This window comes from Ahaetulla prasina, chromosome 4 (genome assembly GCF_028640845.1).
Source record: "Ahaetulla prasina isolate Xishuangbanna chromosome 4, ASM2864084v1, whole genome shotgun sequence".
NCBI lineage: Eukaryota > Metazoa > Chordata > Lepidosauria > Squamata > Colubridae > Ahaetulla > Ahaetulla prasina.
In genome coordinates, this window is record NC_080542.1 from 63,442,829 (window position 1) to 63,469,987 (window position 27,159).

The window sequence follows — 27,159 nt, forward strand, 5'->3', positions numbered from 1 at the left end:
TAGTTACCAAAAATCTGTAAGATACACCAAAAGTGTTCAGGAAGCAAAATCTTTACTGTCCAATGTTATCTGCTGGGCTCCTCAGCCCAACAATGCTGTAGCTTTGTGGCAACATCCTGCTTGCGGCATGTGGGATCTACTATTGTCTTTTCTGGATTCCTAGGTAGAGAAGATGCTGTCAGCCTCTATTCATGACACCCTTTTGTTCTCTATTGGCTCAAGTAGCATGGCCATCTTCCACTTCTTCCCAGTAATCTTTTCTTTTGCCAGCCATAGCAAGATCATACTAAATTCTTGCAATCAGTTCTTGCAGCAGATAATCCAGTTAATGAATCAATACAAATTCTATACAGGCCTCCATTCCCCTGGTTCCAGTCCTAACAGTCACTCTAGTGATACTGGTGGTTCACTTAGAAAAACATTGCTTCTCACATAATTTCTGCAGGATCTAGTCAATCGACATAGTACCCATAACCTGAAGCTATGGAAAACAGACCTCCATTTCCCTGTAGAAGCTTTCTAATAATCAGATCCTACAGTCCTCAGTCTCCTCTTCCAATTATTTAAAAAAAAATCTGACTTAATATTTCAATGAGCTAACTGTCACATTCTTAATGTCACATTTCTAGATAAATAAAATTTTATAGTCTCTTCTGAACTTGTTTCAAATTGTATTTAACTGCCAATTTCTTTTTTCCTTTCCTTTTTGTCCTCCTACCTTTACAATTAAAGCACCACACATATGTACGAAAATCCAAATGTTAAAAGCAGTTCATAGAATAGAATAGAATTTTTATTGGCCAAGTGTGATTGGACACACAAGGAATTTGTCTTGGTGCATATCCTCTCAGTGTACATAAAAGAAAAGATACCTTCAACAAGGTACAACACTTAATGATAGTCATAGGCTACAATTAAGCAATCAGGAAACAATCAATTACAGTATAAATCGTAAGGATACAAGCAACAAAGTTACTTTATTAACAAAGTTAATAAAATTGTTTCCTTTTAAATGACTATCTTAAGAGGTAACTTTACAGATTTTTCTTTCTTTTATATAGAGAAAGAGAGTCATCCACCTCGGAAGTTTCCTTCTGATAAGATATTTGAAGCCATTTCTTCAATGTTTCCTGATAAGGGTACAGCAGAAGAATTGAAAGAAAAGTAAGATGATGTAGTATAGGCATAGCAAATTGTAGGATGTGTAGAAGCTTAACCAAACTGTTTAAATTAGCTTGCTAAATTTGTAGACTTAGATTGGTATTCCAAATTGTCTTAGCCTATTAATATTAATCAAATGTTTGGAGAGCATACTATTTGACTTGGTGAAAATAGTTAGATTTTGAATATGTTTTTGGGTCTCTATCTCTGTAAAATCAAGAACCAGTTAGTCTAGTGATTAAGGTTTTAGATTAAGACTTTAAGTATAATCTTAGTCAGCAAAGTCACTGGGTGATTTAAAAAGAAGCCACTCTCTTTTAACCTAATGTACTGTATCTCATAAGATTGCTGTTAGTATAAAACGGAAATACCTATGGAAACTCATTTTTGCACTTGGTGGACTGTAAGTCCAAGGAATGCATAATAAATGTTCTCTGTAGTGTTATTAATAGGAAATGTTATTATCCAATATTATAAGATAACATCTTCCTTTTTTGTATAACATCACTAATTGATGAAAGTTTACTTCTGCAGTGTACTGCAAAAAGCTATTGATTTTATCTAATTTACCATGTTTAAAATATGGCTTCTTGCTAAATGTAATGTGCTTACTTAATTGAGATGGTAGATTCTGTATTTCTTGAAAGTTCTATAAAATCCATTTTTAAATCACATAAAATAATAGCAGTGTTTACTTTTTCTGTAGATACAAAGAACTTACTGAACAGCAGCTTCCAGGAGCTCTTCCTCCTGAGTGTACACCAAACATAGATGGACCAAATGCGAAATCTGTTCAGAGGGAGCAGAGTCTACACTCTTTTCATACTCTTTTTTGTAGACGGTGTTTCAAATATGATTGTTTTTTACATCGTAAGTGAAAACCAATTTTAAATATTTTTATTATCAGGAAAAATAATTGAAATATTCCATTCTGGCTGGTTTATTCCTGTTACATGCACTAGAGAGTCCAAATAAGATAGGGTTTTTTTACTTCCATAGTCTTTGTTCTTTGATCTTTATGGCAAGTAGAATGACTTTATTATAATCAGTGTAATGTTTCAATGATCTCATTTTTCTATATATGAAATGTGCACGATCATTTAGTTCTTTTGCTGAAATCAATTTCCATTCTTTGGTTTTGGAGCAAGGCATTTTGGCATGTGGTACCAGTTTAATTCAATATGTAATACTTACCTGGAAAGTTAATATGAAATCATGTGTCAATGTGCTAGTTAAAAATTATTTGATAAGACTATGATAAGAATGCTTTATTTTTGTGTGCTGTTTGTAAGTAAAAAAGCCAGCAAAATAAATTCCTAATGAAGAATCAAAGACCATATATCTGAAGAATACCGGGTTATGGAAGTTTAAACAAAAACAAAATTGACTTAGAGAATTACACTAATCAGTTACACAGTGTGTTTTAGTGTAGTTCCTGTGAATCAACATTGTGTAGTTGATTAGCTGTGTCCTGTTAACACTGTTGCCAAACTGTCTTTAGCAACTTGGAACTAAAGTAAAAAAAAAAAAAATAGAATTGAGTGTCATCTGCATGACACTGTATTTCCAAGTTACAAGATACAAGATTTTAAAAGAAGTTGAAAGACTAGCAATTCCAGCAATATTTTTTTTTAAATTTGCCTTCTAGAAAGGATTTTAAAAAATCTGAAAATGTATACCACTAATCCAAAAAGGCAGGCTGGAAAGATAATATTTTTGATGTTGGAATCTTAATATTGTAAGCCGCCCTGAGTCTTCGGAGAAGGGCGGGGTATAAATGTAAACAAAAAAAATATCTAAGATATTAAGATATTATCTAAACTATTTTAATGAATTTATCAGTTAATTGTAAAAAAAAAAGGTGGACATCTAATGCTATCATCTGATAAAGCATATAAGGATTATTTGTGCAAAGATAGGTCAGGGTAGTACAACTATTAAGCAGAATTATCATACAATTACATACAATAAAGTCATATTGGAGGCATTCCAGTATACCATTCAGGAGGTACCTGAAATTCGCAGTCATCTCATTGTATTATTTAATATTGCTAAATACCTTTATCATGAATAATAGTGATTTATTACATTAATGTGTTGCTGAGAGACAGAATAAATGAAGGCTTATTATTATACTACAAAAATACTCTTAGATAAACTTACCAGATTTATTTACTTCTTTCAAAATTCTCTGCAGCATTCCATGCGACTCCTAATACTTACAAACGGAAAAATACAGAAACTGCAATAGATAATAAGCCTTGTGGGCCACATTGTTATCAACATCTGGTAAGATTATTTTATTTCCTTAACTTTATTTTTTAAAATTCTTTGAACTGAAGGAAACTAGATATATGTATAAAAGTTCAGTGAGATTAGTGGTTTGCTAAATGCCAAAATAATATGCAACACACTATAATATATACACTTTTACTCAGAGCTGTACAATTTGTGGCTCAGGATTACATACAGTCTCCAAAAGCTTTGAGTATGTATTCAAAGTGCTTCCAAAAATTGTCAATATTGTAATTTCTAATGTGAGGAGAAATTTGTGATCTATCCAGAAAATAATATTAACTATACTTAATTTATAATTTTGATTCTGCTCATATTAAATTTAGTTATTTCAAATTAGGATAATGTTTTGGCTGGCTGGTCTCCTCCTTACAATCATACCAGAATCGTTCCTCTTTTTCTGTAATGCTAAGTGGGAATGACTTTGGGAGATGAGAAGGGATTGGAAGGTTCTTTCAGACTTATTAATGTAGCTTTACAATGAAGAAGAATTAGCTTATCTGGTTGTATTTCCTGTCTGGTTTACCTGAGGGGGGATGACATCAGTCTTGCAAGTCTGAAAATACAAATCTCCCTCTATCTTCTATATAGTCTGAGAACTTTGGGGATGGGGTCCCTTCTGAGCATCTTTCTCCAGAAATATGATAAATATGATTATCCAAAAAATCTCTGTTTTTTCTGTAAATAACTGTATCAGATGATTTTGAAAGACAGCAGTCCAGCTGCTTCTGTGGTAGTGTCACTTGCTTTCAGTTGATCTAGCTTTTCATGTTATTGTTGTTTTTGTCATTACATTACAGTTGATATTTTTTACAGAGTTGTGAACTTCTGAGGCTCCCCTCTTTCCCATGCTCGTACACTTCTTGAACACTTGATCTGCTTAGTCAGAGCTGAACATAGCTGTTTCTTCAACAGGCCCTCCCAAGTGCTTTAGAGGTGGAAGCACCCTGCATGATTGCAAGTCCTACATTTCCACTCCACTGTCTTTTAGCTCCTTCCTGAAGGCCAAAACACTGGAGCCAAGTCACCCTCATCTCTCTGAAAGTTTAGGCTAGTAGAACAAGGAATCACAGCTCTGCCTAAACACCCTTATACACTTCCCTGCCTACCCTAATATCAGCTTAGACAACGTCATTCATTAAGAAAATAGGAAAAAAAGGAAGTTTGAACACAGCCTTAGGGGTCAATCTCTACTCGACACAGAAAGGTCACACTCATTCTTAAAAAGCCGAATTCTGCCTTGCTTTCTGGACATGACTGGTCGTTGCTCAGTTGAGCTTGCAACAGGACCGAATGATTGATAATTGGAATGGAAGGGATCCCATCCATTAAATAAACCTCCCTAGCCAAAACTGACTTTACACACAGTTCATTGCATTACATACCTAAGCAATGCACTTATGTGGCAGTGGGAAGGGATATGGGATCAGTCCAGAGGTGGGTTTCAGCAGGTTCTGACCAGTTCTGGAGAACCGGTAGTGGAAATTTTGAGTAGTTCGGAGAACTGGTAATAAAAATTCTGACTGGCCCCACCCCCATCTATTCTCTGCCTCCCAAGTCCCAACTGATGGGGAGGAAATGGAGATTTTACAGTATCCTTCCTCTGGAATGGGTGGGAAATCGAGATTTTACAGTATCCTTCTCCTGCCATGCCCACCAAACCACACCCACAGAACCAGTAGTAAAAAAATTTGAAACCCGCCACTGGATCAGTCTTACAGCACTCACCCTTTGTTGTCCCTGTTCATAGCTGGAAATTATGAACCCAGTTCTGTCTGACACCAATTTCTATGAAATTAGACACAGACCCCCCTCCCCCGCCCCCCAAAAAACAATATTCAAGGCCCACTGCAGTTATTTATTCAGTGTATCAGGAGGAATTTTCTTCCAGAAAATAATGCGAAGGATTCCTGCAGACAAAAGGATGCACTCATATCTGTACATTTCAGGAAAGGAAAGGACAAGGGTAATCATACATAATACATAGGTAATAGATGATGTAAATGTAAATATTCATTATTAGCAAGCCTCAAATTACTTCCCCTCCCAGCTACTGTTACTATCCCAAGAAAGAGTTATTGTCTTAACAAAGAGAAACATATCAATTGAATTGCTCTAGCAGTTTTTATAAAATGTACTGAGAAATGAAGGCATCAAGATAGCCTCGTGCATTCCTTCTATATTTCTATCTTACACACTACCACTCCTCCAATTACTCAAGGCTCTCCACATTATGCACTTGTGCATTGTGCCCTTTCTCCCTGACTTTTCCCTTGGCAGTATCTTTAAGTCGCCCCATCTTCCTAAATCCTTACCACATACCATTATAATTCCTTTTTTTTTTTATGGTTTCCACTGCTGATATCTTACTAGGCAGCCAGATCTCTCCAAACATCCACAAGCTTTCTCTCTCTACCTCTCTCCTAGTCCTTGTCAGGGCCTTAATACAAAATAACCTCATTTTCTTTTTCTTTTCTTTTTTTATAAAAAAGTTTTATTTTTACATTCATATCCAGCAACTCATCAAATGTACAGTCATATACAATTAGTCGGGCTTGCCCAGTCACCACCCCTTCCTTTTAACTCTCTTTCCTCTTCTACCTTCTTTTACTTTCCAAACCTTCCTCCCCTTCTCTTATCTACATCCTCTCCTCCCTCCACCCTATACCTTCCTTCTCCCTCTTCTACCCCTCTTCCTTCCTCTTCTCCCTCTTCTACTCCTCTTTTCCTCTTTCCTACCTCCTACTCTCTCCTCTTTTCTCCCTCCCCACCATTCTAAAATGGTAGCTGGGCAGACCCGACCCTACATTAATTATATTTATACGTCTTCAATAATCCCTGTACATTAACCATCACTCCATCCTCTACCCTCAACCCCCCCCGTTCCCCTCCCACTTACCCCCCCCGACTTCTCAGAACAAAATGCAAGGTATTGAAACTAACAATCGTAATCCAAAATAAATCTTAAATTATAATCTCTAGTCACTCCACATATAATCACACTCTCAATTCCCCTCTCCTTCAAAAATATATCTAATACAAAATATTTCCTAAATTTACTCATATGCTATTCGATATTTTTTTATCTGATACTTATTTTGAATATAATCAATCCACATTTTCCATTCTAAAATATATTTTTCTTGTGTATAGTCTTTCAAATAAGCAGAAATTTTTGCCATTTCTGCCAGATTTGATACTTTGCGTGTCCATTCTTCAATTGTAGGCAATTCTTCTTTCTTCCAATATTGAGCAATCAAAAATCTTGCGGCTGTTATTAAGTTCAAAATCAATTTAGTCTCTATAGCTAGAGGGTCATGAGGGTAGTTCTATTAGCAGAGTAAGTGGGAGGGGCAGATATGGCGGAAGCGGGGGCCGTATCGATCTCTGGGGGGGCGTGTCTGCTGTTTGAAAGCAGTCGCGCGCTCCGGCCGCTCAGGCTTCTCCCGTTCCCCGAGTGGCCAGTTTCCTCAGAGCTTGGACCTTCGGCTGATGTTGTACAATGCACGATCCGTGGTGAGCAAAGCCCCTCTGATTTGTGATCTTATACAGGAGGGGGCCGCAGACTTTATGGGCATTATGGAGACCTGATTGGGCACGGAAGGGGGGGGGTTCCCCTTGTTGAGATGTGCCCACCAGGTTTCCGAGCATTCCATCAGCCGAGGGCCCAAGGTAGGGGTGGGGGGGTGGCGGTCGTTATTAAGGAGAGTCTGGAATCGAGGGAGACCACTGTACCTCAGATATCTGGTTGTGAATCCCTCTTTGTGAAATGGGGTCGTAGGATTCAGGTGGGCTTGTTGATCACGTACCTGGCTCCTTGCTGTGTGACTACAGCCCTGCCTGAGCTGTTGGATGTGCTTGCCGGGGTGGCGGTTGAGACCCCCAGACTTATGGTCATGGGGGATTTCAACTTGCTATCGACCGGTGTGGCATCTACGACAGCTCGGGAGTTCATGGCCTCCATGATGGCCATGGACCTGACTCAAGTAGTTAGCGGCCCTACTCACATTGGGGGAGGCACACTGGATTTGATTTTTATCTCTGGGCAGTGGTTGAATGATCTGGATTTAGGAGATTTAGTTATTGAGCCACTGTCATGGTCAGATTATTCCCTCCTTTGTCTGGACTTTTGGACCGCTACTCACCACTGCAGGGAGACGGGACCAATGCGTTGGTTCCGTCCCAGGCGCCTAATGGACCCGGAGAGGTTCGTGACAGAGCTTGGGCCGTTCCCTGAGGATCTGGCCCACGGCACAGCCGAAGAGCTAGTCGCAGCCTGGGAACAGGCTGCGGTTGGGGCTTTGGACTGTGTCGTGCCTTTGCGGCCTCTGACCCGGCGCAGACCTCACTCGGCTCCTTGGTTTTCCAAGGAGCTGAGGGAGATGAAGCGCCGGAAAAGACGCCTAGAGAGTGCTTGGAGATCCAGCCATACGGAAGCCGACTGAACACTAGTTAGGTCATATATTCAGATCTACCTAGTGGCATTGAGGGAGGTTAAGCGTTCCTACGTTTCCTCCCTCATTGCATCAGCAGATAACCGCCCGGCCGCCCTGTTTCGGGTGACCCGCTCCCTTCTTCACCAGAAGGAGCGGGATGACCCCATACAGGGACGAGCCGAGGACTTTAGTATGTATCTGCACAATAAAATCGCTCAGCTTCGGGATGGTATGGATCAAAATTGGATAGATCCAGGTGAAGTGTCAAAGACTCGTCTTGTTGAGATTATTTGGGATCGGTTTGACCCTGTGGCTCCTGAGGACATGGACAGGTTACTGGGAGGGCTGAATGCCACCATTTGTTTATTGAACCCATGTCCCTCCTGGTTGGTGCTGGCCACGCAGGAGGTGATACGAGGCTGGCTCCGGGGGATTATCAATGCTTCTTTGTTGGAAGGGGTTGTTCCTTCCGCCTTGAAAGAGGCGGTGGTGAGACCCCTCCTCAAGAAGCCTTCCCTGGATCCGGCTGTTTTAGGAAATTATCGTCCAGTCTCCAACCTTCATTTTGTGGCGAAGGTTGTAGAGAGTGTGGTGGCACATCAGTTACCCCAGTACCTGGATGAAACTGTCTATCTAGACCCGTTCCAGTCCGGTTTCCAATCTAGGTATAGCACAGAGACAGCTTTGGTCGCGTTGGTTGATGATCTCTGGAGGGCTCGGGACAGGGGTTATTCCTCTGCCCTGGTCCTGTTAGACCTCTTAGCGGCTTTTGATACCATCGACCATGGTATCCTGCTGCACCGGTTGGGGAGTTTGGGAGTGGGAGGCACCGTTTATCGGTGGTTCTCCTCCTATCTCTCTGACCGGTCGCAGACGGTGTTGGCAGGGGGGCAGAGATCGACCCCGAGGCGCCTCACGTGTGGGGTGCCACAGGGATCGATTCTCTCGCCTCTCCTGTTCAACATCTATATGAGGCCGCTGGGTGAGATCATCAGTGATTTTGGGGTGAGTTACCAACTGTACTCTGATGATATGCTGATGATACGCAATGAAGCTGTCAAAGTGCTGTCCCGGTGTTTGGAAGCCGTACGGGTCTGGATGAGGAGAAACAGGCTCAGGCTCAACCCCTCCAAGACGGAGTGGCTGTGGATGCCGGCACCCCGATACAGTCAGCTGCAGCGCAGCTGACTGTCGGGGGCGAGTCATTGGCCCCAATGGAAAGGGTGCGCAACTTAGGCGTTATCCTGGATGGACGGTTGTCTTTTGAAGACCATTTGATGACCGTCTCCAGGAGAGCTTTTCATCAGGTTCGCCTGATCCGCCAGTTGCGCCCCTTTCTTGACCGGGATGCCTTATGCACAGTTACTCACACTCTTGTTACCTCTCGCTTGGACTACTGCAATGCTCTCTACATGGAGCTCCCCTTGAAGAACACCCGAAGACTCCAGTTAGTCCAGAATGCAGCTGCGTGGGTGATAGAGGGGGCCGTTCGTGGCTCCCATGTAACACCACTCCTGCGCAAGCTGCACTGGCTGCCTGTAGTCTATCGGGTGCACTTCAAGGTATTGGTTACCACCTTTAAAGCGCTCCATGGCTTAGGACCGGGTTATTTATGGGACCGCCTGCTGCTTCTGTTTGCCTCCCACCGACCCATGCGCTTTCACAGAGAGGGACTCCTCAGGGTGCTGTCGGCCAAGCAATGCTGGCTGGCAACCCCCAGGGGAAGGGCCTTCTCTGTGGGGGCTCCTACCCTCTGGAACGAACTTCCCCCGGGACTTCGTCAACTTCCCGACCTTCGGACTGTTCGCCGCGAGCTGAAAACGTACCTATTTCTTCGAGTAGGACTGGCATAGGATTTTAGAATTGTATATGTTATTATTGGGGTTTTAAATTTTAACTGGGTTTTATTGTTTTATATATATTTTAAATTGGCCATATTTGATAGGTTTTTTAATTACTGTTTTATGATATTTATTATTGTGGTTTTATTTGGCTGTGAACCGCCCTGAGTCCTTCGGGAGAAGGGCAGTATAAAAATTTAAATAAAGAAACAAATAAATAAATAAATACAATCCATAATTATTCCTAGTAGAAAGAACTGTGGAGTAAACTTAATCTTCTTTTTCAGAAAGTTCTGCATGATCCACCATACTTTAATCCAAAATGCTTTAACTTTTTTACAAGTCCACCATATATGGTAATCAGTGGCATCTTCACAATCATATCTCCAACATTTAGCCTGTACATTAGGATACATACATGACAACTTTTGGGGGTCTAAATGCCATTTATAAAATATCTTATAAAAATTTTCTCACATATTTTGCACTTGTATAAATTTAACATTCCTCACCCAAATTCTTTCCCAAGTTTCCAACATTATTGGTTGCTGAAAATTTTGTGCCCACTTAATCATACAATCCTTAACCAATTCAGTCTCTGAGTCTATTTCTACTAATAGATTATACAACCACTTAATATGCTATTGACCTTGATCTCTCATTTGTTTTAACAAATTATCCTCAGTTTGCTTAATACCTATTTTTTGATCTAATTTCCATCTAGCTTGTAATTGTCCATACTGAAACCATGTATAATTTTTCCCTTCTTCCCCCATCTTTTCTCTGGATTTTAATTGTAATTCCCCCTTTTCCATACAAAGGAGTTCTTTATAGGTAACTACCTCCATCTTTTGATATATATTTATATTTTCTATCATGTGTCTCGGGATTGCCCATATTGGAATCTTTCCATCTAATTTATATTGATATTTCCTCCAGACCCTCAATAATGCATTTCTAATTATATTATTTTTAAATATTTTATCAACTTTCTTATCATATAATAAATAGGCATGCCACCCATATAACAAACCATAACCTTCTATATTCAAAACTCTTTCCTCAGTTAAATTAATCCAATCAGTAATTAATGATAAGACAACTGCTTCATAATACAATTTTAAATTAGGCATTTTAAGACACCCCCCCTTCCCTTGTGTCCTGCATTATTTTTAATTTTATTCTTGGTTTTTTGCCCATCCATACAAAATTATTAACCCCCTTTTGCCATTCCTGTAATTTGATATCGTTCTTAAGTACCGGTATCATTTGAAACAAAAATAGAAACTTGGGCAAAACATTCATTTTTATAGCTGCTATTCTTCCCAGCAAGTATAGTTGTAACTTCTTCCAATTCTCCATTTCTTTCCATACCTTCTGCCACAATACCTCATAATTATTTTTGTATAATTTGACATTTGAAGTTGTAATATATATTCCTAAATATTTAACCTTTTTAACGATTTCAAAACCCGTAGTTCTTTCTAACTCTTCTTTTTGTTGTATATTCATATTTTTAGTTATCATCTTTGTCTTTTGCTGATTCACCTTAAATCCAGATACTTTACCATACTGACCAATTATTTCTTTTAAACCAGTAGCTGAGTATATTGGTTGAGATACAGTAACAACCAAGTCATCTGCAAAAGCTCTTAATCTATAATCTTGATGTTTAATTCTAATTCCCTTTATTCGATCGGAACCATGTATTTTATTCAAAAGAATTTCTAAAGTTAAAATAAAAAGTAATAGAGACAAGGGGCATCCCTGTCTCGTCCCTTTCCCAATTTTAAAAGTTTCTGTTAACCCACCATTTACTATTATTTGTGCTGTTTGCTTCTGATATATTACTTTAATTGCATGGATAAAATAATCCCCAAATTGCATTTTTTCTATTACTTTAAACAAAAACTGCCAATCCAATCTGTCATAGGCTTTTTCGGCATCCAGAAAAAAGAGCGCCGCTGAGACTTGGTTGTTTCGTTCCAAATATTCAAGTAAATTTACAATTTGCCTCACATTATATCTCATCTGCCTACCATTAATAAATCCTGATTGATCATTATGAATTATTTGATTCATCACTGGCATTAATCTATTAGCAAGTATCTTGGCAAATATCTTGTAATCAGTATTTAAAAGTGATATAGGCCTATAATTCTCTGCTTTAATACCATCTCGATCTTCCTTCGGTATTAACGAAATAAAAGCTGTTCTCCATGAAGGGGGAACATCCCCTCCCATTTGAATTTTATTAAATAACTCTTTAAGTGGTTCAACCATCTCATTTTGTACATTTTTATAATAAACAGCTATTAAACCATCTGTACCTGGTGCTTTACCGATTTTAAGCTGCTTAATTGCTAACAAAATTTCCTCATTTTCTTATATACACATCCAAAATTCCAAAAATAGAAGTGTTAGGACCGCTCAAGTCTATGGGTTTTTAATGGATGGAATATTTTACATATCCCTACTGAAAAGTTACTTATTGTTCTAAATAGCAAACTTGAGTGTTATCAGGTAGCCTTATCTCTATAATTTTACTTATTGTGGGGGACAAACTGGCAACATTCCTGATTATTATTTACTGTCATTGCTGCTCTTTGTAGGCTCATTTATCAATATATTAAAAGTTGAATTCTAATTTTTAAAAGTGTAAGTTCAGGCTACTTTACTGTAATTTGTTCAAATATATATATTTTTGTAATTGGCCAAAGGATTTTAGCGAATATTTGAAATGAATATTTGAAGGAAAAATATTTGAATGCATATCAATTTATTGTAGACTTTCTGTCTACTATAAGATTTCTGTTAAGAATTTTTTTTATTTTTCAGAAGTCTACAAATGTTTTGGAAATATGCATAAGGCTGGTGAAGCCTAGTATTTTTTCAGTATCTCGCTCATTTTCCATTTGATGAGCAGAAGCAATTTTTCTACTTCATTAAATCCCAAAACATAATATATTAAAACTTCTTCAAGACAATAAAAGATTTCTATGGAGTGTAAATTAAAATTTTGCTTAGTGTTCCTTTCTAATTATCATCTTTCTTAAGGTGATCTGTATGGCTCATGGACCCACTTTGATTAAAGCTGTCTGCTTGAATATTTTATGTGATAATACCAAAGGTACTTTGTTCCTCACAGAGGAAATAAAAAACAGCTACCTTATCTTTTCATGGACATCATGGCAGACTGTAAAATATGAGGCAATTGTCCTACTTCCCTATAAAAGCAATCCTAATGCATTGAGAAAGATATTTCCTCTTTCAGCTGTTAAGCATTATTTGTATTGATGCTAGAAAATGTTATCAATTTGAAAAGTTGTTGTGCTTTATTTCTTCTATTAAATAAAACCACCTAGTATCTTTTAGAAATAAAATGTACAAGAAATCTTTGTTGAAAATATCCTGATGTACCAAATCATATTGAAAAATAAATACTATTTCAGTTGGTTATTGAAATATAGAAAAGTTAAGTTACTCTCTGTTGATATTTGAGAGATACTACTGTAAAAAAAATACATATAAATTTAAGTTCTTGTTTTAGAGATTTCATGTAATTTACAACAGCATTAAAAACATAAAATAAGTAATCAAAATGTAATAAAGAACATACCCAATTCAACATAAAACAAAAAATATGGTCAATATAAAATGATATTTTTTTTAAAAAAATGATTTCCATAAGGTCTTCAGAACAGAACTGACTTAAGAACTATGTGGAATAATAAATGGGTATTTGTCTATGATTGACGTAGCTGTTTTTTAAAAAAAACTTACCTCAAAATTTTGTCATGTTAAATGAACAAATAATAGGTGTTGCAGAAATTATTTATAAACTATCTGGCTAATATACTGAACTTTTGTTTTCAAGAAAAATAGATCAGATTCTGACTAGGGAGAAACTGAAGCTGGATTTGTTGAAATGAAAGTCAAATGAATATTTCTCCAGTGCGCTGCTTAGAGAGTCCAAACAATGGGTATTAACTTTGTCTGGTTGGCCAGAGACTGAGTTGGAATTTGTGTAGCCATGCCTCATCCTTCCTGTTGAGCGCCAATCGGCCTAGAGAGACAATAACATTGTTAGCTTCATTGTTTGGACTTTAATTAACAGCATATTCAAGGAGAAATACAAATTAATTTAAACAATTTTCCTTGCCACTTTGAAAGCGGCTTCTTGCCTCGCACCTGGCTGGTCGCTGATCAGCTGAGCCGCGGAGCAGAGCGGTGGCTATTCTTTCGTTCCAGCAGGCCTGCGCAGCGGTGCAGAGTTGCCAGCCAATTTCAACAGGCCGAGCGGTCATCTAACCATGAGTTTGTGGTCAGAACAGTGCTGGAGAAGCTGTGGTGTCGGCTTCAAGCACTCTGGGCAGTGGGGATCAAATCTGTGGTGAATCTCGTTTTAACCCTGGGCACACTGCAGAGTCATAGGCGCCTTTGGAGCCGTTGGTGCTGGCTGATTCAACAGGCCCAGTGGTCATCTAACTCTGAGTTTGCAGCCGGAACAGTGCCAGGGAAGTTGTGATGTCGGCTTCGAGTGCTCTGGGCAGTGGGGATCGATTCCGTGGTGTCGGAATCTCATTTTTACCCCGGGCAAGCTGTGGAGTTGTAAGTGCCTTTGGAGCTGTGGTGCCGGCTTTGCGCCAATTTCCTTACCCCTCCAATGATTTTTTGTGCTCACAAGCCGTACTGTTGTCTTGGTGCAAGTGGAAGCCCTAAATCGATAAACATTTCAGAGGATAGCCCACCTCTGTGAGGCATATTGGGGAGAACAGAGCAGCTCTTTTGAGGGCTGGCCTACAATACAGGCCTCAATTGTTAATCTGTACGAGGCCTCCTATTTGGATTTCAAAATGGTGGATCGTAACCGGTCTCCCTCTCGCACCTCTGGTTCCTCCTCCCTCAGACATCAGAAGTTCCAGCCCCTAAAAGAGGGAAGTCAAGATCCAAAGGACCTTCCTCTAGGTCCCAGCTCTCCCTACTTCCTCTGCATCAGAAAAGGATGCCAAGAGACATCAGTGTGCATTAGAAAAGCAATTGGACAAGGCCAAAAAATGGCCAGAGGCTGACAGGATTTTTGCCATTCCTGAATGCAGCAGGGAGACAAGCACTGCCTGGGAGGAGGAAAGCTTAACTCAGACTCCCCGGCCAGAACAGTTAGGCTGGTCTCCTAATGATTCACATGGTAGACTGGAATTTCAGGCACCAGACATGGATCTTCCTTTGGAGGCAACTAACCTAGAGCCAGGACCTTTCCATCGCCATAGGTATTCCCACGTCTCTGCCATTTTTAGTCCTACCACGGCAGAGCTCTGCCCGGAGAAGGGGCACCAATCTGCATTGTCACAGAAACTATGTGACATAATTCCAATGACTATTTCAAGGGCATTGAAGCTGCCCTAACTCAAAGAGGCATTTGGCCCCAGTACCAGCTGCTGAGCAGGGTCTACAGGCTCTTCACCCAATAGACAGAGATTATATCCTGAAGCCTCACTCTCCTTCACCTTCATGGCATAGCGACATGTCATTTATGGGCAAGGAAGAGATGGCAGATTATAATCTTTCTGAGGATGAGAGAGACTTCCTGGACAGACTTGGGGCTCTTTTGTCATGACTTATTTAAAGCATTACTGTACAAGGCAAGAACAACGGCCAATATGGGGGCACTTATTGGGCACTCTGAGGGATCTGCGGACACTCCAGATCCCACTGCTCTTCTCTTCACCGAACTGGTCACAGAGCAGGAGGCTATTCATCACCCAAGCTCTTTGTTGACATTATACAACGACAATGGAATCAGCCCAGGTCCATTTCTGCCCCCAGTGGTATGGATAGGAAAATGTATACTGTGGAGCAAGAGCTGGAGGAGCTCCTGAAACTTCCAGCCATTGATGTTCCAATGGCCAACTTGGCCTCATCTAAAATCCTCCCTTCTGACTTGGCTGAAGGTTTGAGAACCGAGGAAAGGAGGGCAGAGCTCTCTGCTCGTAAGACCCATCAAGCAGCCATCTGGGCTACTCGATCTGCCACGGTGGCGTCCTTCTTCACTAGAACCTCCCTAATTTGGCTTCGCCAAATGCAGTCCTGTGTATCACCAGATGATTCCCGTGTGCATCATGGCATAAACAAGCTCATTGCTGAAGCTGAATATTCTGCAGATGCAACCCTCAATGTGGCAAAGTTTGCTTCTCTGGCAATGTCATCTCCAGACACCTCTTATGGCTGAGGCTCTGGCAAGCTGACATGAAAACAAAATGGCAACTGGCAGGGGCCCCATTTAAGGGAGGTTTCCTCTTCGGGGAGGCCCTGGACCCTATTTTAATGGAGGGTAAGGACAAGAGGAAGGTCCTTCCCCACATTTACAGGACAGACAGAAGGTTCTCCTTTCCGTACCACAAACAGCCTTTTCGGGTACAGGATACCGGGTTTAAGGCCCTGATCTACAAAGGTCCTTCCCGCAAGCCACAGACAGGTCTAATGTCAGACAACCCTTTCGGGACTGTACCAGACAACCACAGGCCAGGCATCCCTTTTGAGGAGCTGGCTACTGACCCTACTGTCGGACCAAGTGATTGCTCTGACAGGAGCCCCATCGGTGGTCATCTGGGCAGGTTTGCCAGCCGATGGAAAAGCACAACCACTGACGCCTGGGCCTTACAAACAGTTTCGCTAGGACTCACCCTAGAGTTCTGTTCCGAGCCTCCATGGAAGAACCAGTCCATAGAACCAGTACCTCTACAACATCAGGGTTTTGGCTTTTTTGGTGCAAAAGAAATCAGGTGGAAGCAGAGTCATCCTAGACCTGAAGAAACTGAATTTGCATATACGGTACAGGCACTTCAAAATGCACTCCCTGCATACGATTCTGGGTTGCATCAGACAGAGAAATCTCTTAACATCAGTAGATCTATGGGAAGCTCATCTTCACATACCCATCAGACCATCTCACAGGAGATTTCTCAGATTTTGCTACGTGGGGGCCCACTTCCAATACAGGGCTCTGCCCTTCGGGCTCTCCTCCACCCCCAGAACATTCACGGAACTGCTGGATATGGTGGCTGTCATCTATGGGTGAGACCCATCTGTATACAATGCTACCTCAATGATATATTAGTCCTGTCGTCCTCCCATCAGCAGGTGAAGATGGATCTCCAGGTCAGGGTCCAAACCCTCCAAGACCATAGGTTTTCCGTGAATTTAGAGAAAAGTCACATGACTCCCTCTACCAATCTGATCCATCTGGGAGCAAGAATCAACACTCAGACCTGCCAGGTCTTCCTCTCCCAAGAACACACCTCCAGCATTCGTGCCACTATGGCTCAGGTCAAGGCACTCAGAAAGATATCATTGGTGCTTCTTTCCAAATTGCTAGGCAAAATGATATCTTTCCTGGTGACTTGGGCAAGATTGAATTCCCGGCCTCTTCAGTGGCTTCTATTACCAAGCCAAAAAGCCGGTCTCAGCAACGCCAATGCAAAGATCAGGGTTCCCGTAAACGTATTCAGATCCTTGGAGTGGTGGACATCAGCAGCCATGGAGAAGGGATATTCCTTCAAAGAACACTCCCAATTAATCCTGACAACAGACGCCAGCCTCTTCGGCTGGGATGCTCATCTACAATCTCGAGTGACCCAGAGTCAATGGTTGTCAGCCGACCTCCTCAACGACATCAATTGGCTGGAACTGAGAGCTGCATACCTGGTGCTCCGCCATTTCCAAACACAACTGTCGGGTCACTATGTACTGTTGTTGATGGACAACATCACCTCCAAGGTGCACGTCAACTGTCAGGGGGGGCCACATGCTCCATGGCACTGATATGCAAAACAACAGCAGTAGGTTTATGGGTGTAGAAGCATCTACTCCTTGCACGCAGAACACATCTCCAGGTTTCCAAAACTCAGATGGACTGGTTGAGCAGAACAATCATCGATGAGGTAGAATGGCAACTTCACCTAGATCTGTTCCTTCAACTGTCAGCCAAGTTTGGTCAACCCCAGGTAGACCTTTTTGCCAGCCCAGTGAATATACAATTACTTCGATTTTACACCAGATTCCAAACACCAGGGGCCGAAGGGACCAATGCCCTCTGCTGGCTGTGGCCTCAGGGCCCTTCGGTATTAGAGGGGTCGGAAGGAAGGCATATAATAGGCCCTGAGACCCTGACCCCTCTAATACAGAGGGTCATCAGGAAGATCCTGGAGGAGAATGCGGAGGTCCTCCTCATAGCTCTTCACTGGCCCAGACGGACCTGGTTCACGGACCTTGTAATTCTCTCAATTTAGCATCCCTAGAGGATCCCTCCAGACAGGATCTCCTTCAGCCTCAATGGCTCCAGCTGGCCATCTAGTACTTGAAAGGAAGATCCTGAAGAAGGACCGAAAGTAATTTCTACCATCCTAGCTTCTCGATGTCTGTCTACAACCCGAATTTACAATGCACGTGGACTTCATTTTGTCACTGCTGCATCAGGAATGGGATAGCCCCAACATCGGCATCCGTCCCTCAAGTTCTACACTTCCTTCAGAAGAGTCTAGATACCGGATTATCCACAAACAGAAGAATCCGCTGTTCTTCTCTTCATCCTCCCATTCAAGTGGCGATGGGCTCTGCGGGAAAACAGGGTGTCTCATTTCTCCCACAGTGTGGCGAGCACCGGCATGCTGGATGTTGATATGAGGGGCCTGGTCCGCAGTGCCTCCTCACTCAGTTGAAAGCTTTGTTCCTGCCTTCAGACAGTAAGGCTGACACATGCAAGTGAGCAGCGCACCTGGGCTACGGACGGTATTGGTTCCTGTATCCGGCTGATTATGATTCCACTGCTGTGTGCGGGCAGGAACCAAGCCTTCAACTGAGCAAGGCAGCACCGCGGGGCCAGGCCCCTCACACCCATGTCCATCCCACTGGAGTTCACCACGCCGGGGGAGGAATGAAACCCTGTCCCATGGAATCCGCCACCATTTGAGCGAGTGGTGGAAAGTAGTTCAGGGGGAGCAGCAGGAAACCAGCACCACAAACACTTGGCACTGAGAATGAAAGTTTCTGGGTCCCTGACTCTGCAAAAGAGAATGAGTACCTGAACCTGTGTGATATTATATTATGGCCCAGGAGCGTCCATTCTTAGCATGAAAAGCATTTCCAAGCCAACTCTCCTCCTTTTCTCAAAGGCAAAGAAACAGCAGCAGAGAGGAGACTAATGTTTGCAAGGTAAATGAGTGTGTGTGGCAGGAAGGGAGGGAGAAGCATGAGGTATCTTAGTGGGTCTGGGAGGCCTTGAGGGCCTGTTCTATCACTAGGCCCCCCATGGCCTTCCCCACCCTGAGATACTTCATGTGAACTTAATGAATGTCACATTGGTATTCTTGAATTGTGAGATCTTGGAAAAGTATCCCCTCATGTGTTGCAAACATCCATTTCCAGTGGGGAAAACAGGACAAAGTGAGTGGGGAAACATATTTTCCTTTGCTATGTTTCCAGTCTGAATTAGACCATGGCAGAGTCCCTACAGGACAGCCTTTTTAAGGATTATGTATGAATAGAAAAGCAGCAACTACCTTACCTCTGTTCTTAAACGCTAAAGCTGTTGCACATAAAAAACAGAGGAGCTCTAATCAACTATCAGAACCATCATTTTGACAATTTTGCTTTACTATTGTCTGTGGACGCCCCATATGAAATGCAAGCACGGGATAAACTAAGCCTGGTTTGTTCTCAGTCTTTTAAGTGGTCACAAACTACTAGCAAAAGTGGCATTTGATCACAAGGCAAAGAGGCATCGAGAAATGTTTCCCCTTTTGCATTTGAGCATCCAAGAAGGTATAGGAAAGATAAAGAAAAAGAAGGAAAGAGGGGAAGGAAAAAGAAAGAAAGGAGAAGGAAGAGGGAAGGAAAAAGAAGGAAAAGAAGGAAGGAAGGAAGGAGATTATAATAAGAGAGAGTGAAGGTCTGAGATAAATCCTGCTTTAGCACTTGGCCACCAGCAGCCCTGCTGCCTTTTGCCCTCCTGACCTTTTCTGGTGGTCTCCCATCCTATTGCTGAAGATGCTTTGGTTACAAAACCAAGTCTCCTTGCAAGGAGAGGGAGTGGGCCTGCCTTTGACCCACACACTTTGCCCTCCTGCACACATCATGAGCAACCTGACCAAGGAGAGTGAGTACAGCAGCAGTGGGAGCTGGCCACTCCGACCCCAGCCACGCCCACCCTGGCAATGCAGACAAATTTCTTGAGTTGTTTTCCTAGCTGATAGAATCTGCAGCATGACATATTAAGCCCCAATTTTTCTTTCTGGTAACAAAAATCATCAGGCTACGGTACAGAATTCTTCAGGGAATTGATTGGAATAAATCAGAGTTTTTAAAGTTTTAGTTATAATTTCATTATATTTACCTTTATGATTTGCAGTCTTATTTGTAGTTTGATCTAACATATCTATTTGATTTTAACACATACCAATGTTTTTGAAGGCTCTATTCTTTATGCATTTTCTTATATCCTGAAATATTTCTGTGCCTGTTAGGAAGGAGCTAAAGAGTTTGCTGCTGCTTTGACTGCTGAGAGAATAAAAACACCACCAAAGCGCCCAGGAGGTCGCCGAAGGGGAAGGCTTCCAAATAATACTAGTAGGCCCAGCACACCAACCATAAATGTGCTAGAATCAAAGGATACAGACAGTGACAGAGAAGCTGGAACTGAAACTGGAGGCGAAAATAATGATAAAGAAGAAGAAGAGAAAAAAGATGAGACTTCCAGCTCTTCTGGTAAGACAGTTGTGGAATGTTGCTAATTTTGTTAAAAGTGTTTATTTGGGCTGGGAATATTGGATTAAAGTGCAGTCGTTTTACTGCAGGGGCATATTACTTGCTGCTTTTGAAAATAATGAAGTTAATTTTTCATTATAAAACATTTCCTAAACTGTCATGTTTTGGGTTCTATAGTACAATCATCCTTTATTGTGGACCTTCCAGAATTCACAAATAATTTAAATTACTGAAAATCCTTTAGGGAATAAGAATTAAATTCAGAATTTAATTAACTTTAATTTCAGAATATATAATTTTTTTCTGGTTTTACTTATTTTTCTGGATGCATGTATATCCATCTAAACTAAGCAAAAGTATTTTCTGTGAAATTGGTATTGTCAATGTTGTCATACCCTGTTTAGGTCGATCTCCCTCCCCACATTAAGCTTTCTTGCTTTCTTTCCGTGTGAAGAGTAAATGAATGATTCAGTCAAACCTGACCCAGGAATGCCATAAGAATTTCCTATATTTTGAGGATATGATTGGTGATGTTTGTATTTATTGCTTCTCTGATTGTATCATAAATTTACTTTTTAAAAAAAATATTTTATTAATTTAAAAAAAACATTATAAAAACCAAACTCAGAAAGGAAGAGTAAAGAAGGAAGGGAGGTAGAGAAAGAATAGAAAATGCAAGAGAAAAGAAAGAAGAAAAAATAAAAAGGGAAGAGAATATTTAAAGTAGTGACTTTGATTTTCATCATAAGTACAAACAAAATTAGAATTCTTCACTCCTGTAAGATTGCACACAGGTATCCTCATAACTCATGCCTTATCCATATGCCAATCCATCAATCATTAATATTTCAGTCTTGGTATCATAAAGAGGTGGCTAACATTTTATAGAAGTATGTCTTATTTTAACATTTGTCAAACAAACTCACTTTGTACTTACTCCTTTGGTTGTAGCAGTCTTGATCTTTAATTCATTTAGATATGGAAATAGGATTTGATCAGTCTTCAGTTTTTCTTTTGCCTATTTCAAAGGCTTCTTTGAGCTTTGGAAAACTTTCTTGTAAATCCATTAAGGAGTCATGATCATGGTCATTCTCTTATCTTTTATTTTTCCACTTTAATTATCATCTCTGTCTTATAATCCAGCTGTCCCCAATCTTTCTGGCTCCACGAACAGCGTTGGTGGCATTAGCGATGGGATGGTTTCACACGTATAACATAGATCCCGCATATGCACAAATCAAACTTTGTGCATTCGCCTATCACTTACATGGCCTGGTTCCCAACAGATCGTGGACTGGTACTGGTCTGTGGACTGGGGTTTGGGTACCCCTGTTATAATCCACATTTTTATTGTATATTATTTCAACAGTTTCTTTATATTCTAATATTTCTGCATCACATGAGGTTTGTTCAGGGGTGGGTTCTACTTACCTTTACTACTGGTTTGCAATGGTATCGCTTCACTTGTGCTTCGCTTGCTTCACTTAGGGGTGGGTTCTACTTACCTTTACTACCGGTTCGCAGTGGGATCACTTCGCTTGCGCACACGTGCTTGCTTCTGCGCATGCACAAAAGCTTCCTGATGATGTCACAGTCGGTGGGTGGAGCCTTCCCCGGTTTTACTACCAGTTCGCAAGAAGCGGTCTGAACTGGGGGCAACCCACCACTGGGTTTGTTTCAGTTCTTTATCCTATAAATCTTCCAGAATATTCTCTTTCACACCTTTTATTTCTGCTTTAACATGGTCTAGCCATAGGAGCAAGCGTCTAGTTTCTTTTCTCCATTCTTGAAATAACTCCTGGAATGTTTTAAGTGTCATACTATGCCCTGTCATCCCCACCATCCCTTTATACCAGCAATCTCTGGTCCTCTCTGGTATCCAATTTTTTAAATCATAAAATCTCAAATTTCTGTCATGACTTCAGATAGTTTATTTCCTGTGAAGGTGTTTATATAATTATTTCCAAAATCCTATAGCAAAAAAATCAAATTTGTTTTTTTCCTTTAGCTTGTTTATAACATAAGTGAAATAAAATCTTATTTAGCCTTTTGCCATTTTAAAAAATATTCTCAAGCTTATAATTAATTTTTCTTTTATTCTGGAATGAAGCTAAACTCATCAGGTGGCTTTGCATTTTGAAACTCTCCATTAGCCTTAAGATAATTTTATAAAGTGATTAAAATTGATGTTTGTGAACCTACTGCTCTTTAAAAGGTTCTGGAAGTCCTAGATGTGTCATTAATTGAAAATATAAAATAAAAATTTGTTTTAGAAATTTGAGGGGTGGAAGTAGAGTTTAATAACATCATATAGTGCTGTATATTGGAACTAGTAATATGAAGTCCTCCGTATGCTTGTTTCCACAATCTCTTTACTTTGGTCATGCCTGCTGACTGTAAAGTGCACATATTGCCTACCGCACTATATTTAAAATGGTATGTTATTGAAAGTAGGATGCTTGATTATTTGTTTTGTTTTTGGTATGATCCTAGCTGTGATTTCAGAGACTAGAAACTGTTTGCTTTTGATATTGCAGAAGCAAATTCTAGGTGTCAAACACCAATCAAGATGAAGCCAAATATAGAGCCTCCAGAAAATGTTGAATGGAGTGGTGCTGAAGCTTCTATGTTCAGGGTTCTCATTGGTACCTACTATGACAATTTCTGTGCAATAGCCAGGTTAATTGGGACCAAAACATGCAGACAGGTAAGCATAAATATTGAAAATGTTTTCAAAAATACCAGTAGAGAAATTTAGTAATTTCAAATGTATCCAATTTTGTGGAGACCACAATATATCAAATTTGAATTTAATATATCAAACTCAGTTCAATAAATCATTGCAATGAAACTTAGGAAATAATTAATATTTTACAGGTATATGAGTTTAGAGTAAAGGAATCTAGTATTATTGCTCCAGCACCTGCTGAAGATGTTGATACTCCTCCAAGAAAGAAAAAAAGGAAACACAGGTAAATCAATAGTATATCAACCATCGTATAACATTTTAAAGTGGGAAAAAAGAAATTTAAAAATATGAATGAAAAGAATGGGACAAATAAAGAAAGTATATACTATTATTTTTTATTAATAGTGCATTCTAGGAAATTTTCAATAGTGGAAGAATCTATTGCAAATCAATATAGAAATTGAAATGCAATTAAAAGGTTGTCCTTAATATAAAGACTTCTTGATATATATATATATATATATGTGTGTGTGTTTTCTGAGGTTTTCTTTGCTCCCAGAAGCACGAATATATGTGTTTTCACGGGTGTTTGTATATAGGTCTTTGGTTGTTCGGGTTTTCTCCCGTGTAAAATTGGAAGTGTCTTGGCGACGTTTCGACGAAGTCTCATTCGTCATCTTCAGGCTTCAGCTTCGTGCTTCTGGGAGCAATGTGTGATCGCAGCTGTTTCTTCCTTTTAACTGCTAGTGGGGGTTTGAACTGATTGGGTGGGAGCTTGGCTGTGCTCTGATTGGATGGGGGTTTTTCTGTGCTCTGATTGGCTGGGGTGTGTCCTGTGTTGGTGGGGGCTTGGTTGTGCTCAGTCTAGTCAAATCCCCTGCAGCACAGACTAGACTGAGCACAACCAACCCCCACCAACACAGGACACACCCCATCCAATCAGAGCACAGAAAACCCCATCCAATCAGAGCACAGCCAAGCTCCCACCCAATCAGTTCAAACCCCACTAGCAGTTAAAAGGAAGAAACAGCTGCGATCACACATTGCTCCCAGAAGCACGAAGCTGAAGCCTGAAGATGACGAGTGAGACTTCGTTGAAATATCGCCAAGACACTTCCAATTTTACGAGGGAGAAAACCGGAATAACCAAAGACCTACATACAAACACCCTCAGAAAACATATACATACATACATACATACATACATACATACATACATACATACATACATACATACATACATACATACATATATATATATATATATATATATATATATATATATATAAAAATAATCTATTTTAAATGTTCGTGTAATAAGTTTTTAAAGTTCAAAACAAATATAAATAATGGATTTTTTTCTAAAATAATTTCACTGCCAAAATTTGCAATGAAATATGGCAATATGGAGAAACGGGGATGAAAGTAGCTGTGTCTAGTTTGTTGATATCATTATGTCATCACCTCACCATTTGTGATTGTAAAATAATAGAGAATTTCTATCCCAATTGTTACTTAATTTGTATCCTGTCCATCTATGCAGATATCAACAGATATCACTGAAGATAAATAACCAAAAATAATAACAATTAAAGCCACAAATATGAAAACCACTATTAAAATCCATTAAGCAGCTGAACTGTATTGTCAAGGGAAATGAATATGGAATCTTCATAATGCCATAAAAAATAGCGGGGATAATATTCATCTGCTGCCTTCTGAATTTTCCAATTACCAAGATTGGATCATTTATGTTCCCTCTTGCCCAGAATGCTCATCATTAGAAAAACACAAAAGTGTGCAGTCAGTGCACAAGAAGACTCCATAAATCATCTGTATACTAGCAGTTTGAATTTAGGTCTCTCAGTATTTCCACATTTATCTGTAAGGGAATTATATTTTACTGACTTTCTTAGTGAACCCACCCATGTAAAATTTCCTTCTACCAAAAAATAGTTATTTCTTATTTTTTGTAGATGGGCAGTAATATGAGGCTCTAAGCATTTCTATCTAGTCAGTGTTCTTCTGGTAAAAGCATTGTCTCCATCCAAACAGTATATGTTGTGAATGATCTGAAACCTCAGAGCCAGCTCATTCTGTTTGACCTACATAGATAGTTCTTGATTTACAAATGTTCAGTGTCCATTTGAAATTACAATGGTGCTGAACGAACGGACATACAATCTGTGCCTGAAATTATGTCTTTTGCACACACCTCTCTCAAGCAGTCATGAAATCATAGTTCAGGTGCTTGGAAGTATGCCTATACCTATGCTGCAACTCCTCCCAACTGCCTCCCCGCACTTCCAAATCTATGCCTTTAAATCTTGGGAAAATTCCAATGCAGTATGAAACTGCATTGGGAAGCATTCACAGTGGACTGCGAAACAGTTGTCCTGCAGGTAGCTCCAAACATCCTGGAGATTCCAAGGGTGTGAAGCAGCCTTCTCCAACAGATCTAATCCAGCCCCTGTCGCTGCCCTGTACTGCATTGCACCAACTGACCTTCACTGTTTTTTTCATCTTTTGCAAGAGGCTGAATTCACTGATTAGTGTTTTTTTTTAATAATGCAGTCTTATTGCACATTATGACACTAGGTTCTGAAAGTGATACAAAATATCAAAATTTATTTTTTAAAATGCAGTTTGAATTTGATGCATTTTCCATGTTAAAAAATCTATTAACTATATTGTATGTTTTTCTTTTTATAGACTATGGGCTGCTCATTGCAGAAAGATACAGCTAAAGAAGGGTTAGCATCTTTAAACTTATGTCCTGAAATTCTGTTTTTGTTTATTATCCTGTACATTTTATAAGCAAGTGTATATATGGAGACATTTTGATCCTAAGGATATTCTACTTTAGTTTAAGTCAGAAAGCTACCTTGATTTGATTGTCCTACATGGGAGAAATAGAAATTATACTGTCTCTAGACTCAGTATAGTATTTTCCCAGAATATAGCAAGGAAGTGGGAAGATTTTGGGCTTGACCCTCTTCTAGAAGAGGAAACATTACTTTTCCCAAAAAAATTACAGTAGACAAACAGTAATGGTGTGTCTATATAATTCTTGCATTAAGAGATATCAAAAAATACCTTTTCCATATTGCTCCTTTGGCTCAACACAGGGAAAGATAGGAGTACTAAAAGATTCTGTTTAAGTGCGTTGAATTTAGATTATTTCTCTTATCTTTCCCTGATTATTGAAAACATATAGGGATGTGCTGGGGTTTTATGTAATTATTTGGCTGAAAATATATTCTGAAGAATATATTTATCAATTTTTTCCCCTTAATGTCTACATTTGTTGTTGTTCAGATGGATCATCTAATCATGTTTACAACTACCAGCCATGTGATCATCCACGCCAGCCTTGTGACAATTCATGCCCGTGTGTCATTGCACAGAACTTTTGTGAGAAGTTCTGTCAGTGCAGTTCAGAATGTAAGTATTGGGAAAATTTCATTTTAATATGTTTTGAACAAGAAGTCTCACTGATGAAGATTTAAAGCTATTCTTGTGAAAAGCTTAACGAAGTTTAATAATTCATTTTGATTTTTAAACAATCTAGTCAGGAGGCAGGAAACGGAAAAAGAGGGTTCACAATATGCTTTTCTGGTACTGTTGTGAAGTTTTCTCTCAGTGGTAGAATATGGTAGAAGATTCAAGACAGAATGATCCCTAATTGAAAGTATACCAGGGGAAAATTGCTAAAGCCCCTCCAATTCATTCCATACTCCCTGTTTAGTTAGCTGTATTTTTTTCTTTTGATTCTATTTTGGAGCTGTTGCATTTTTTTTAAAAAAAATAAACCAATAGCCCTGCAATCGGAAATTATGATATTAAGTTTAGCCTATCAGAGGAAGGAAAATGAGCAGATAGTCATTCAGACTGAAAGACTGGATTTTTAAAAAAATACTCAGTGTCAGGTTAGTTGTTACAAAAACAGTTTGGACAACCATTTGACTTGAATGTT

At 39.9% G+C, this 27,159-nt stretch overlaps 1 protein-coding gene across 12 annotated transcripts in view; it reads left to right on the forward strand.

Annotated features, from left to right (window-relative positions):
• Positions 1-27,159, forward strand: part of EZH2 (enhancer of zeste 2 polycomb repressive complex 2 subunit) — an 86,137-nt gene that overhangs the window by 49,579 nt on the left and 9,399 nt on the right. For all 12 annotated transcript variants that reach the window (XM_058182300.1, XM_058182289.1, XM_058182293.1 and 9 more), the window contains 8 exons: positions 1,062-1,164; positions 1,868-2,031; positions 3,359-3,450; positions 20,254-20,494; positions 23,032-23,201; positions 23,372-23,466; positions 25,896-25,936; positions 26,502-26,627. In XM_058182300.1, coding sequence (XP_058038283.1) covers positions 1,062-1,164; positions 1,868-2,031; positions 3,359-3,450; positions 20,254-20,494; positions 23,032-23,201; positions 23,372-23,466; positions 25,896-25,936; positions 26,502-26,627 — 1,032 coding nt within the window. The remainder of the gene's footprint in view (positions 1-1,061; positions 1,165-1,867; positions 2,032-3,358; positions 3,451-20,253; positions 20,495-23,031; positions 23,202-23,371; positions 23,467-25,895; positions 25,937-26,501; positions 26,628-27,159) is intronic.